Genomic DNA, 13,872 nt, shown 5'->3' with positions numbered 1-13,872 from the left:
TTTATGTAATTTAAAAGAGAGGGAAAGCAAAGGAGAAGTAAAATATTTTATTGGGTAATGGGCCCACCGCTTTAAGATCAGGAAGAAAGATAAATATAAAAAACATTATACTGTCGGTGAGTTATGGATATCTGATAGACAGCCAAACCAAAGCTAATTAAAGGTTGTACTTTGCACCAAATCCTCTGCCTCTTCCTCTGCCTCTGCCATTACTAGAGATAGAAGCTTATTTCCTTTTTTTTTTTTCCTTTATTTAGAATTTTAAGGCACGTAATTTTCAGTTTTCCAGAGGGACTGTCTCTCACTCTTACTTTCTCTGATCAAAATGAACGGTGGAGATGCCTACGGTGCTATGGAGGCGCAGTACATACGGAGGCATCACAGCCACGAGACGAGCGAGAATCAGTGCACTTCAGCACTTGTGAAGCATATCAGAGCTCCTGTTCATCTTGTAACTACTGCATACAGAGCCATCAGAACTTTTTTAATTTCTTCTACTGTCTCACCCTTTGATTTCTTTCATTTTTTTGCATGATTGACTTTGTTTTTATGGATCTGAAATATTACTTGAATTTGCGTTGATTTTAGTTTAACCTACTTAATTCTTTTGTTTTTTGGTTTTTTAAGGTGAATTTTGGGTTTTGAGTTTAATCTACTTTTGTTTGGATTATTTTTGGTGGTTGACTCAAATTTTGATTTCTTTTTCTGTTTGGTTGAGTAGAAATTAAGTATTTGGAAAAAAATTATCAATAAAACTATGTTTACACACTCTTGTATTCTAAATCATCTAGTGATATGATGGAACATACCCAATTGGGAACTCAAAATATGTACATATGGAATTGCAAATAAATTATTAACTGTTTTGGTATATTATTGCTTTGCTATTTTTGTAGTAGTTTTTTCGTTCTTTTTATGTTTTTGTTGTATTTTCTTTCCTTTCTTGAAGCCGAAAAATAATTGAGTTAATGTTATTGAATTAGTAGTTTATATAATAAGGCAGTTATGGTAACAGTTGATTATTTGAGCAGGTGTGGTCTTTAGTTAGGCGATTTGATCAGCCGCAGAGGTACAAGCCATTTGTTAGCAGGTGTGTTGTGAATGGGGACCTCGGTATCGGAAGCGTTAGAGAAGTTAACGTTAGGTCTGGGCTACCTGCTACAACTAGCACTGAAAGGCTGGAACTTCTTGACGATGAAGAGCACATGCTTGGAATCAAGATTGTTGGTGGTGATCACCGGCTAAGGGTATATTTATTATGAGCAATGAAATGTGCCCAATTTGATACCAATGATCACCATGTCATTCTTGTTATTTTATCTTTATTCAAAATCATTTAATCACACATCTTGGTAGTAAAAGGGCACATAGTTTTATTGAATTATTATTCTTTACATTCTGCTATTTTCGTATAGCTTATATTACACAGAATATTTTCTTGTGATTTTACCAGTTTTGATGCAGGATTATATATATATATATATATAGGATTTGGAATATATGTTATGGCTGTAAAGGAGGTTGAAATTTACCATGATGTAAAATATTTAAATGACCTTTTGTTATTTGTTATGAGGTTTTTTTGTTGGTGGTTTTGTTCTTCTGCTGGAAGAATTTGAACCCACTTTCTTCTTGTTTAATATGTTTGCAGAATTATTCTTCAATCATGACTGTCCATCCAGAGATTATCGATGGGAGACCTGGAACACTGGTGATTGAGTCATTTGTGGTGGATGTGCCAGAGGGAAACACGAAAGATGAGACATGCTATTTTGTTGAGGCCTTGATAAGGTGCAATCTCAAATCATTAGCTGATGTCTCGGAGAGGATGGCTGTGCAAGACCGAACTGAACCAATAAACCGACACTGATGAAGAATGATGTCTAAAGTGGAGTATAAATTTATGTTTCTGGATTCCAGGTCTTTAGAGATTGGTAGGAGTTGTCCTACCTTGTTCTCAGAAGTTTTGAACATAATGCTGGCTTTCCCTTTCCATCATTTGGAGATCCCTTCAACTTTATTGCCTGCTTTTTCAATTTTCTTTTCTATCTCAAGACGTTACCTTTGCCCTGCCTTTTAGTACCAAAAGTGTAGGTTCTTTTGACAAGTTACCCTCAATGGATAAGGATCAGTTCAATGTCACTTTTTTGTCTTACTGGGTTTTGTGCATGGTGGTATGTTACTGTGGTCGTATTGCAAGAAATGGTTATTGCCTTTGCAATAGTGGTCTGTATGTTGTAGTTCCAGCTTCTAGGTACAGGAAGATTCAGTAGAGAACCTCTTCAATAGCAGTACAACTTTGTGCTTGTTTTTGTACATACAGTAGCCTTTTCACTAAATTATTGTCTGCCTTTGTTTTCTAGTATGCTGTGCTTTTATGTTGGAGCAATGTTATCTATATCCTGTTTTAAGTATCCAATTTGATACTCAAATGATGTGTCATCATATGATTGAGTATTTAATCATATGATGATATATCATTTGGTATCCAATCGGACACTCAAAATCAGAAGCACATTTTATTGTTTATGATGTTCTAAACATTTATTTGCAAGTAAACTAGAGGAGATTTTTATAGGTCGCACTACGTATGGAGAAATATATCTTTTAAACTTTTAGTCTCATACTTGTTGTAGAGGTGGAGTCTTTAACTTCCTGCAAACAAGTGAAAGTTAGATCAGATTGAGAAGAAAATGTTAGGAAGTCTATGCATTGCAGCAATTGCATTTGGTGAGCTTGCTGAATTATGAATCTCCGTTTATGCGGATTTGAAGAGATTGGAATTTCAGTCAAATACTATACAAAACTAGCTTTGATGGAAGACTTTAAGTTGCATTTATGGGATGAATTGCACTTGGCAAGTGGGGAGGTTCCAAATGGCAGATATTGAGGGAATGGAAAAAGTTGAACTGGAGATGCTTAAGTATGCTCTGAACAGTGTCTTAACAAATGGCTAAAGAAAGTGAAACCTTCTTCCCTACTCATCAATGTTTTGATGTACACGGTTGATGTCTGGCACAAGCCCTAGTTTCTTCATTTCAGAAACCTACTGATATGAGTCGAACTATGTTTCACCCAGCTCTGAATGAGGCTTTCCTTCAGCAGAGAACACATGAACGATCGATTTGAATCTGAATCCAACTTCATACTGGCCCATCAAATCTTTGACACGTTCATTGTCGTCTCATCTGTTTGACATAGCACACCCAGTACTTCATCAAAACACAATTTGTAGAGTTATGTGGTTCTAACTTAAAAAGTATCTTTGCTGCAATCTTTGCAAACTCCCAAGTTTCTGTGGACTCGACAGGATCCAAGAAGAGCACCCCAAATAGCAGCATGTAGTTTAACTGGCATTGTTTCATCAGTATAACCCAGATTTCCAAGAAGATACACTATGCATGAATAGTAATAGTGCTCTGTTGTGGCCATTGTACCATAATCTGTGCAAGCAGAAAGGAGAGCCGTGAAGGTTATATCATCTGGCCGATGTCTGCTCCACGCACCTCATCAAAAAGTGAATTAGCCTCTTTCCCATGGCCGTAAATTGCAAACCCATTATCATGTAATTCCAAGAAGCAAGTGTTTTATTTACAATCTTCCTGAACACCACTTCTGCATGTCTTAAATTGCCAGACTTGCTGTACATGTTAATTAGCGCTGTGACTATATATGCAACTTCAATATAATATCTTTTTATGGAGAAAAAGTGTGCCTCTTTACCCTTCAGTAACAGCCCTAGGCCTCCAGAAGTTTGAAGTAAGCTGGACATGGTGGCAGAGTTTGGCATGATTCCTTACTGCTGTAATTGGATGATAAATTCAAGGGTTTCCCGACAATTTTCGTTTTGTAAGCTGCGTGATATTAAAAAGTTCATGAAACCACATTGGGATCCAATCCTGAATCTTTTCATTTGATTAATCACTGCTAAGGCATCCTTATTCTGACCCCACATTGAACATCCCCAGACCAGACTTTTCCGTGTTACCAAATCAGGTTCAATTCCTTCACCTTCGATCTGATTCAATACCTTTTTAGCATCATCAAAAAGACCTTTGAAGCTATAATTTCAGATATTGGCAAATTTGAGAACATGCTTCCCTTTATTGAGAGCTCCCACTTTTCCACATGCTTGCAGCAACTTCACAATTCTTCTGCCAGAAACTCCTACAAAAGAAAACTGCAATTCTTGAAACGATTCAAAGAACTTGGAGTTGGCTCATTGTTCATTCCTCAAGCTTACCAGGACTGCCCCATTCCCCAATAAATCTTCTCGAATTGAAACTTGGCTGAATGTTTCATATCACTTTCTGCACTTTATGGTTTTTATTCTTTCTACAATACTTAAAGTAATGGCGAGCTCCATTTATAATTTTTAAATCATCAATTGAAGTTGATATTACGTAGACAATAGTTTTTTAGAATGAAATCAGTCGCCCTTAACAGTTCACTCCAATTAAAGGTGTATAATAAAGTTCAATGTCAATCAACAACATTTTAAATCCTTCCTTGATTAGTTCATACTTAACCTTAAAACTATTGGTGGAAAAAATTTGCAGTAAACTTCTTATCGTTGCAGCAAATTCCATGGAAAAATGTTCGTATTATGAGTGAGTAATGCTCAAGATGAGAGCCTATTAGAGAAGGGAAGCAAGCGATGAAACTTTCTATTTTGACTGTGTTATGAGTTAAGATAATATAACTGTAACATTAAATATGAAATATGAATTCTTTAATGAACTTTAGAACATTTGCATAATTGAATTTAATTAGGATTAATGTCTTCTTTGTTCAATGTATGAATAGTAATGGCACTTTTCAGTAAATGGAAAGCATATTTGTACAAATGTATCGCAATGACTTATGTTTTACTTAGAATATTTGAAGAAAAAGAATCGTCAAGTTAAAAATCAGAAACATGATAAATGATTTATCCTTTCCCACTGGCAATCAGTTCCCCTAATAATGGCCAAATCCTTTAAATTGCTGAATAAGTTTCAGGCTTTACATTTTAAAGCAAATGATGAGCCTCGGGCCAATGTCTGTAGAATTAAAGCGACACAGCATAAAGAAATTTGCGTCCTTTTACCAGCTCCCTCTCGGCCTACCATCAGGAAGCAGAGGGACTAGCACTTTCTCTTCATCCTTCATTAACTTATCTACCTGTTTCATTCACAGTTCCATCATCTCCACCAAAATCTGGCTGTGTATTATCATCTTCATCGGTCTAATCATCCCAACACTCATAATCTTCTTCATTGCTGTCATCATCATCAAACTGCCTATCAGTTATATATAATCATCAATATCAGACCATCCCTCTCCATCCTTGTCACTTTGATCTTTAGCACTATCATTATCTTTCCTGGGAGCATTCCTCCTCGGGAATCTAGGAACAGATACAAGATCACGAAATTTCTCTCTGACAACCAACAGTCGATCCTTCTTATCCATCAATTTAGAATCACGATAAGATTCCCTGAGGAAAACTGAGTCCCCATCAACTTGAAAGGACACATAGAACAAATCGGGATGCCTTATCAGCATCTCCCTCAGTTGCTGAGAGAATCTAAACTCCTCTCGAAATTGAATGAGGTCCTCCACAAGAATTCTCTTCTCAACAGTCAGGCTCAAAATCTCGTGCACAACCCCACAAACATGCATTTCCTTCTCTCGTGTACCCAATTTCAAGTCTGAAAAATCTGCATAAGGGGATATATAAGGCATATCTCTAAACTGAGAAATCTTTTGCATTTCACGCTTAGAAAGATTAAGACCCTTTGGAAGCTTAACTCTATTGAACTTAAGTGGTCCATGAATAATCAAATTTTTTTCTTTCAACTCTCTAGCTCGAACTTCATCCTCGGCTAACTCAGCAGCCGATACAGCAAGCTTGGGATCCCAATGAGTTAATTTCAAAGCAGGACCTCTTCTAGTTGCAACAACACGGAAATATTGGGGGTATCTATGACAAATAGTGTCACGAAATTCCAAAGGTAACCCAAAATCAGACCTCAAATGAGCAATTTTCTCCAACAAAATCCTCTTGTCTAAGGACATCATCAGCAATTTCCTTAATTTCGTGACCAACAAATCTTCCATTTCGTTCTCAACCTTTAATTCCTCCAAGTAGAGCCTTTCGGCTTCAGGTGTTAATTTGAATCTCAACGAAGATACCCCTTCTTCTATAATGACAAATACTGCCGGGAACTTCTTCAACAAAGCAATGAACATACCTATTTTTGTGACACCTAATTCTCTTCTGAACTTACTCAATTGCCTAAGTGACATAATTCCATCAGGTTGTCTCACTAGAACCTTCCTAATCTTTAACGCCGATTTGAGCTTCTTGTCCCTTCGAATTACACTCTCAAAGGCAAGCTCTTTCCTACTCTTCACAGCAGGTCTTACTGGTTCAAAAGGGACACGGACTTTTCTCATATTACCCAAATAATTAATTTTCTCTGGCAAGACCAAACGTTTGCCCAGAAACTCAGACTGCTCTGCTTGTACTGTTCTAAATAAGAGATAAGATTTACAACCAAGTTGAGGCTTTTCGAGAGAAGAAGATTTGTAGGACACCAAGAAAGGTAAAGACGTATATGCAGTGGCTTTAGTAGAAGAAAGCGACAGTCTGGGCTCCATTATCAGTTTACATAAACAAGTGAATGTAAATAAAATTAGAGAACAGAGATAGACGAAGAATTACCTGATTGGTCTCGCTCCCAGTTTTAGGTTTCTAGATGCTGAATTGATTGATCGAATGATGATCTTCGATAGGGTTTTACGGTTTATCTACAAAAACCCTTCACAGGTAGAGCTATCTCTCTGCGTATAACATTCACAGGGTGAATCTCGTTTCCCCACCAAGGTTTGGCTTATTACTTTTTGCCCCATTGTGATATTAAATTACATTTTTCACCCAAAATCAAACTTCCTTCACTTATGGAAAGAATAACATTTCACGGGTCTGTCTTAAAAGTTCTAAACATAATAATTTAATTTTTTTTATAAGTTTGAAAACTTATAATTATTTCCTTAAAGTTGTGAAACTCTAGCGCTCTAAGAGGTTGACTTAATAATTTATCTTTTATTATTAAAATTATTTTGTGTAATTGATAAGTAATAAAAGATTACGGTAATATTCTATTACCAGTAATAATGTGATAGGTATATTTTGGAGGTATTTAATTTGAAGAATATTTTATAATCAAAATTAAAAGATTATTTTGAAAATAAATTACATTGAAAATTACTGAATATAAATTATTATTATATTTGATAAAATTTTGTAAAATTAGATAAGTATAAATAATTATTGTGTTTGATTCAAAGTAATAAAAAAATACTAGTATATTATTTTATCTAAATTTTCTTTGATATAATTATTCTAAAATATTTTTTATGTTATTTGTTATATTAATTAAAAATGAGATTATTTTTGTTTTTAAAATTAATAAATAAATATATAGTTATAATAAAAATCAAGATTATCTTAATAATCTTTTAAACCTAAGGTGAATGTAATAATCAGAATCCTAAGTCAAATCCTATTTTATGAGAACAAAAACAAACAAGAGGTCAGAACTGGAGAAAAAAATGATTGGTGCAAAGACTCAATTGAAGCTATTCTAACAAAACCTTTTTTGGGTAAAAAAAGGAATTCCTCTATCAAATATCAAAAGGCCATAACAGATGAAGGATAAGCCTATATACACTATCTATAAGTAATGAAAAAATACACTATATATACGTAATGAAAAAGGATCTAAAAAATGAAAACCTGTATCCTTTTTGTTTTTCTTTTGAAGAACTAATTAATCAATTGAACGAGAATAAAGTAATATAAGTAATAAAAGATAGATTATCTGAGTAATATTTAATTCCCTCAACCAAACGCTCCTTTTAAGTATTAAAATATTATCAATGTAATTTTAAATTTGTTATAATTTTATCCTTATTTATTAATTTTTTTGAATAAAAATATTCTTATTTTTAATTAATATTACAAGTAATATGATAATATTTTAAAATAATTATATTCAAAAATATTTAAATAAAATAATATTTTATTATATATAATCAAATACAATAATCATTTATACATATCAATATTTATAAAATATAGTAATAATTTATACTTTTTAAAATAATCTATCTTCCTGATAATGTTTTATTTTTAGTAACAAAATATTATCCAAACTAAACATCACTTAATTTTTTCACACTACTTATAACTAATCTTTTATTCTAGTCGACAAACTCATTATAAATATACTCTCACCACCATTGCGATCTTATCATTCTTATTCATCGACAAACTCATCATTATTATAATCTTATTAAATTTTTTGTATCAAACCTCTTGACATCGATCGTTAGTTAAAGAGACTAGGTCATGATCTCATTACTTTTCCCCATCAACTTGGATGTCTTGCTGTTTCTGTTTGTAGACTTGGAGATCTCGTCAACTTGTTGATTTTTTAGCATTTTGACACCGAAAATGATTGTGGACACCTAAGAAGAAGAGTATAATGATGAAAGGAATGATGTAGAAGAATGTTCATAAGATTTTGAAAACTAAAGGGATTTTTGAAATTTTTGTTAAGTTGGGGTTACATATTGATATTAAAAAGTGAACTGGTGAGGATTTTTTTTACCGTTAGTTAATGCTTGCGTACTGAGCTGAATGCCTGTACTAAAGTTTCTAGGCCAAATGCCCACCCAAGGTGTAGAGATAGTTCGAACTCCCACGTTTCCATTTTGAAGAACTAAAATATTTACTTATAACTAAATTTTTATTAAAATTTTTAATTAAAAATAAGGATAAAATTATTATTTATTAAAAATTTTAAAAAAATAAAATTTTATCATATTTTTCTTTTTATATTCAAAAATTTCATAATTTTTTTTTTTAATTTAAAGTTTAAAAAAGGATAAAAAAACCCTAAAACTTGTTCTTTTTCTTTGATATCAATTTTTCTTTCTTTAACCGTCGGTTATCCTCTCTTTCTCATTATCTCTTTCTTTAGTCTCTCTCTCTTCTTTTTAACTATCTTCAATTAAAAATGAAAATAATTTTATCTTCATCTAAAGAAAGAGAAATTAGTATCTAAAAAAGAGGAATAAATTTGATTTTTGTCATTTTTTAAATTTCGAATTTGAGAAATAATATAAGTTTTTTAAATATGGAGAGAAATATATGATAAAATTTTAATTTTTTAATAAATAAAAATTTTATTTTTAATCTAAATTAATATTTTTAATATAAATTTATTATAAGTGAGTATTTGAGTTTTGAAATATTAGAGTTGGAGTTGGAGTTGGAGACCATACCTCGGGTCGGCAAAAGCTTTTTGGCCAACTTTCTAAAACTTTCTTCGACATTTCTCAGCCACACAATCGCATAAAGCCATCCAAAAACATGTTCATCCACTTGACACGTGTCATTCTTTGAGTGGAGAAACACTCATATCTCATGCCAGACCAGTACGTCTCCCTAGTCAAAGTCAGCCAGCCGAGTGGCACCCTTCAAGCTAAGGCTTGCCATCCTTTGGCCTTTGCTCACTCTACATCACATCCTGAAAGAAAACAAATTCATTCTGTACAACATGGTGGCTTTTCCATCAAATCTTTAAGACCCAAAAAGATTTTGTGTCATTAAATTATGCCATGGAGGCTCTCAATGCAGCAAGCTTGACACCTGTATCAGTTCTTTGTGAAAGAAGAACAGAGCCCAGAAAGATCCCGTCTCTATCCACAACTTCTTTATCCAAACTCTCAACTTCTCGAGGGTCTTTAACAAGGAGCTTTCATGGGGGTTTAGTGCTAGTATCTTCAGTTCTTGCTACTCGTTTAACCAAAGCTTTAACATATGAAGAAGCCCTGCGGCAGTCAACAAGTTCTTCCACATTTGATGGTGATGTAAGCGGGATTCTTGATAGTATCATCAGTTTTGGAACTGAGAATCCTGCAATTATAGCTGGTGGTGTTACCATCTTGGCAGTTCCATTGATTTTGTCTCTGGTTCTAAAGAAGCCTAAATCATGGGGTGTTGAATCTGCAAAAAATGCTTATGCAAAGTTGGGTGAAGATGGAAGTGCCCAATTGCTGGATATAAGATCTCCAGTGGAGTTTAGGCAAGTGGGTAGTCCTGATGTACGAGGTCTGGGTAAGAAGCCTGTGTCAATTGTTTACAGGGGGGAAGATAAGCCAGGGTTCTTGAAGAAGCTGTCTTTGAAATTCAAGGAACCAGAAAATATTACATTGTTTATTCTGGACAAGTAAGTGGACGGTGTTTTTCTCCTTAAATTTCAAATAATCCATGCTCAAATAATTGAATAATTGTTCAAATACAAATCAAACTAAAGATTAAAACAGACATGACTTTTTTTTTTTTTTTTTTGCTAAGCAAGTATTAATGACTATGCTCCCTGCTTTCGTTATTGTATTCTAACAATGGAGAGAGAGAGGTGGGACCCTAAAACAGACATGACAATCACATAATAATGTCAAAATTGTTTGTATAAAGAATGTGTATAAATCTCATGAACAAATATCCAAAACTCTGATTCATGGATATGATGTTAATGTAGCTAAATTTGTGATGAAAGCCAGATTTGATGGGAACTCCGAACTGGTAGCAGAGTTGGTCTCTGTTAATGGATTCAAAACTGCATATGCCATAAAAGATGGAGCAGAAGGACCCCGGGGATGGGTGGTATATGCTATTCTTGCAACATTATTTTTGTTTTAGTCATGGAAGCCAAAGTCTTGATTAGAAACTCTGTCGAATTTTGCAGAATAGCGGTCTTCCTTGGATACCACCAAGAAAAGCATTGAGTCTTGACCTTAGCAGTTTGACAGAATCTATAGCCAGTGTTATTGGAGTATGTATTGAAGTTTTTCTACCTACCTATCCACTGTGACTTTTTGTTTCTTGTATAACAGGGGGAAAACTATCTTTTTCATACGCCCATTGGAAGCTTTCTTTCTTTCTCTCAATGCTAAATCATGACTTATCATCTTTCTAACTTCAAATTATCACATTTGTTGTGTAGGAGGGCTCTGATGGTTTGCCTGTTACACTCGGGATTGCTGCCGCAGCCGCTGGATTAGGTCTATTAGCATTTAAAGAGGTTGGGTTTTTTGGCCCTTTGCCTGTTAGTTTTTCTGTGTTCTTTCTTGATATTGCCTCAGTAAAGATCAGTTTGGGTGGAGATTTTAAGTCTGAGTTTTTTTGTATCTTCTCCAGGTAGAAACAATACTTCAACTTTTAGGCTCAGTTGCCATTGTTCAACTGGTTGGAAAGAAACTCCTGTTTGCAGAAGTAAGTTATAAGTACCTAACCATCAGAATTTCTCTGTAATATTTTTGACAGAACATTTTTCTGTGGCCATAAATGAAGCCTCATCGTTTTGGGTATTAAACGTTATTTCAGATAATGTTGATTACCATCAACAAAAACTCAATTGATCTGACTATTTCTATATACTTTGAGAGACATCATCTATGCAGAACTATATTTCTGAAAAAATTAATTGAGAAAAAAAATTATATACCTTTTTACATCCCAGACATAAGGTTTGCTCACTTATCCTGCACTGGTTTTCATGGCAGGATCGGAAACAGACACTCCAAGAAGTAGATGAATTCCTGAACGCTAAGGTCGCCCCTAAAGAGCTTGTTGAGGATATAAAGGTACTCTGTAAAATCTTTGTGATTGATTCTCCTTTGATCAATTCTCTAAAGCCAAAACTAATGATTTTGTTCCAATTGCTAAAAACTAAACTACTTGGGAAAATCAGGAAATTGGGAAAGCGCTACTACCAACACTAGTGATGAGCAGCAAAGCTCTTCCTGCACCAGCTGAGGCAAGCCCAGATCCTGCTTTTGTGGAAAATCCTGAGCAGAAAGCAGAAGCAGCTGTTGAACCAGGCCCCCAAATAAATTCAGTACCCAAAACAGAAGTTATAGCGGAATCACTTCCTGGAATTCCAAGACCTCTTTCTCCATATCCAACAGTAATGCTTACGTAGTTTGCTCTTGATTCTTTTCCTTTAGTATGCGTCTCTAATGTATGTGCTTTGGATTCTCTGGCTGATGAGTAGCTTTCAGCAGGCTGATTTAATTCTTTTACTCCTATCACCTAACAAATGCTTACCTTCCATATGATCTTTTTGGTTGCAGTATCCAGATTTCAAGCCTCCAACATCTCCTACCCCCTCACAGCCCTAGATTGCAACTGTCTCGAGAGACTCCATGTAATTTCTACACCAAGAAACTGTGTAAGTCAGGAATATTAAAGCTATGGTGTGAGTATGCAATCATTTATCTTGTTACATGAAATATCTAGGCTTACACGATGACTAAGATGCAAGAAAAATGATTGTGTCATGAATTGGATGATTCGTAGTTTGCGAGAGTCTTCCCCTATCGCGTTTCTTCAGCTACTTAATTTCATTTTCACTAGTATCAGATTCATGTAGATGTGCTTCATAATAAACTGTCTCTCAAGTCTTCGAGGCAGCTGTATAACTCTAAACGCATGGGCTTGCAGCACATGCACCTGGTGACAGGCTGGTCTAATGAATTGGAGTATCAACAATTTACCTCAAGTGGCAAGTAGGTATTGTCATGTGGCATATGATTGAATGGTTTTAACTTAAAGATAAGTAATACCTAATTAAATAATAACATATTATTTGTATACTCACTCAAACGTGGGTGTGTATAACATTTACTCATATAATATTTCGACTGGTTGCAAAATTAAACAAAACGGTAAGGCATCCCAAACCGAAGGATGTGTGTTGCTCTGCCTTGCCATCGATTTTGCTTATACAAAGACATTCATTTTCTGAGATGTGCAAACATCTTAAACAAAGAGAGAAAAGAAAATGTACAACATGAATATATTAATGTTGGAGTACCACTGTGAAAATTCCCTAATAAAATTCAAAATACTATAATGAAAATCAGCAAACTGAAAAGTAAGAAAAATATTTAAATATAGTTATCAATATCTTATGACATACGATATATATTCTATAATATAAATAAAAAATAATATATACGGTATATATTTTATAATATAAATAAAAAATAATACGTATCATAAAATGTATCATAATTAATATGATATAATAAACGTATATAAATCGATATACTTTTTAAAGAAAATATTAATGTAATAAGAGTATATATAAAAAATTTTAAATTTTTAGGGTATTTGTAATATTTTCTAAAATGATGATATATTAATTATATTTTTTATTATTTAAAAGTTATATTATACAATACGATACTTGATACACGATACGTAAAATTAAGTTTTCGATATATAGTACGATTCATGATTTGACTATCATGGTTATAAATGATAGTTTCAAAAAGTTAGGGGTTAAAAGTAGGCCAAACGACTATTTCCCACTTAAATTATGCTGAATTTTCAAAGTTCTCCCCATTAACTATGAAAATACCTTTTATCCACCCATGACCGATTAAATTTAACAGAATCCTAATGCCTGAAAATTTTATCTCTTTTTGCTCCCCTAAACTTTAAAAACTAAAATTTTCCCCAGCCTAAGTTTTTAAAAATGACAGTTTCACCCTAGGTTTCATTTTGAAATCTCCAACGACATTTCCGACTCCATCGTCGACGGCCTCTCCCTCCAAAGCATCCTCTTCTTCGAGCGATCTCTTTCCTCCCATTTGGACGCCTGATCGACGTCTTCTCCAACAAAGTTTTCGTCTTCCAAGACTTCTCCGACGTCGATCGAACGTTCAAATGAGAGGAAAGAGATCGCCCGAAGGGGAGGATGCTTTGGGAGACAGAGGTCGTAGGCAATGGAGCCGAAAATGTCGTCGAAG

General features: G+C 34.1%; 3 protein-coding genes across 3 annotated transcripts; 2 read left to right on the top strand and 1 right to left on the bottom strand.

The window, feature by feature from the left end:
* The first annotated feature begins 128 nt into the window (after nt 1–128).
* Nucleotides 129–2,362, top strand: LOC123224338 (abscisic acid receptor PYL9). The gene is made up of 3 exons (XM_044647974.1): nt 129–451; nt 1,032–1,247; nt 1,652–2,362. Exons 1-3 carry the CDS (start codon nt 326–328, stop codon nt 1,868–1,870), a joined length of 561 nt encoding a protein of 186 aa, XP_044503909.1. The 5' UTR covers nt 129–325; the 3' UTR covers nt 1,871–2,362.
* Nucleotides 2,363–4,799: 2,437 nt separating this feature from the next.
* Nucleotides 4,800–6,873, bottom strand: LOC123222630 (protein WHAT'S THIS FACTOR 1 homolog, chloroplastic-like). The gene is made up of 2 exons (XM_044645493.1): nt 5,285–6,873; nt 4,800–5,236 (listed from the first exon to the last, which is right to left on the bottom strand). The coding sequence occupies exon 1, from the start codon at nt 6,643–6,645 to the stop codon at nt 5,290–5,292; it is 1,356 nt and encodes a 451-aa protein (XP_044501428.1). The 5' UTR covers nt 6,646–6,873; the 3' UTR covers nt 4,800–5,236; nt 5,285–5,289.
* A 2,663-nt stretch (nt 6,874–9,536) lies between these two features.
* LOC123224473 (rhodanese-like domain-containing protein 4, chloroplastic) lies at nt 9,537–12,617 on the top strand. The gene is made up of 8 exons (XM_044648147.1): nt 9,537–10,283; nt 10,618–10,720; nt 10,803–10,889; nt 11,061–11,138; nt 11,255–11,329; nt 11,620–11,700; nt 11,808–12,023; nt 12,190–12,617. Exons 1-8 carry the CDS (start codon nt 9,673–9,675, stop codon nt 12,235–12,237), a joined length of 1,299 nt encoding a protein of 432 aa, XP_044504082.1. The 5' UTR covers nt 9,537–9,672; the 3' UTR covers nt 12,238–12,617.
* The last annotated feature ends 1,255 nt before the right edge of the window (nt 12,618–13,872 follow it).

Source organism: Mangifera indica, chromosome 8, assembly GCF_011075055.1.
Source record: "Mangifera indica cultivar Alphonso chromosome 8, CATAS_Mindica_2.1, whole genome shotgun sequence".
In the NCBI taxonomy this organism is placed as follows: domain Eukaryota; kingdom Viridiplantae; phylum Streptophyta; class Magnoliopsida; order Sapindales; family Anacardiaceae; genus Mangifera; species Mangifera indica.
The sequence above is the reverse complement of the archived record's forward strand: the minus strand, read 5'-3'. Positions and strand labels throughout refer to the sequence as shown.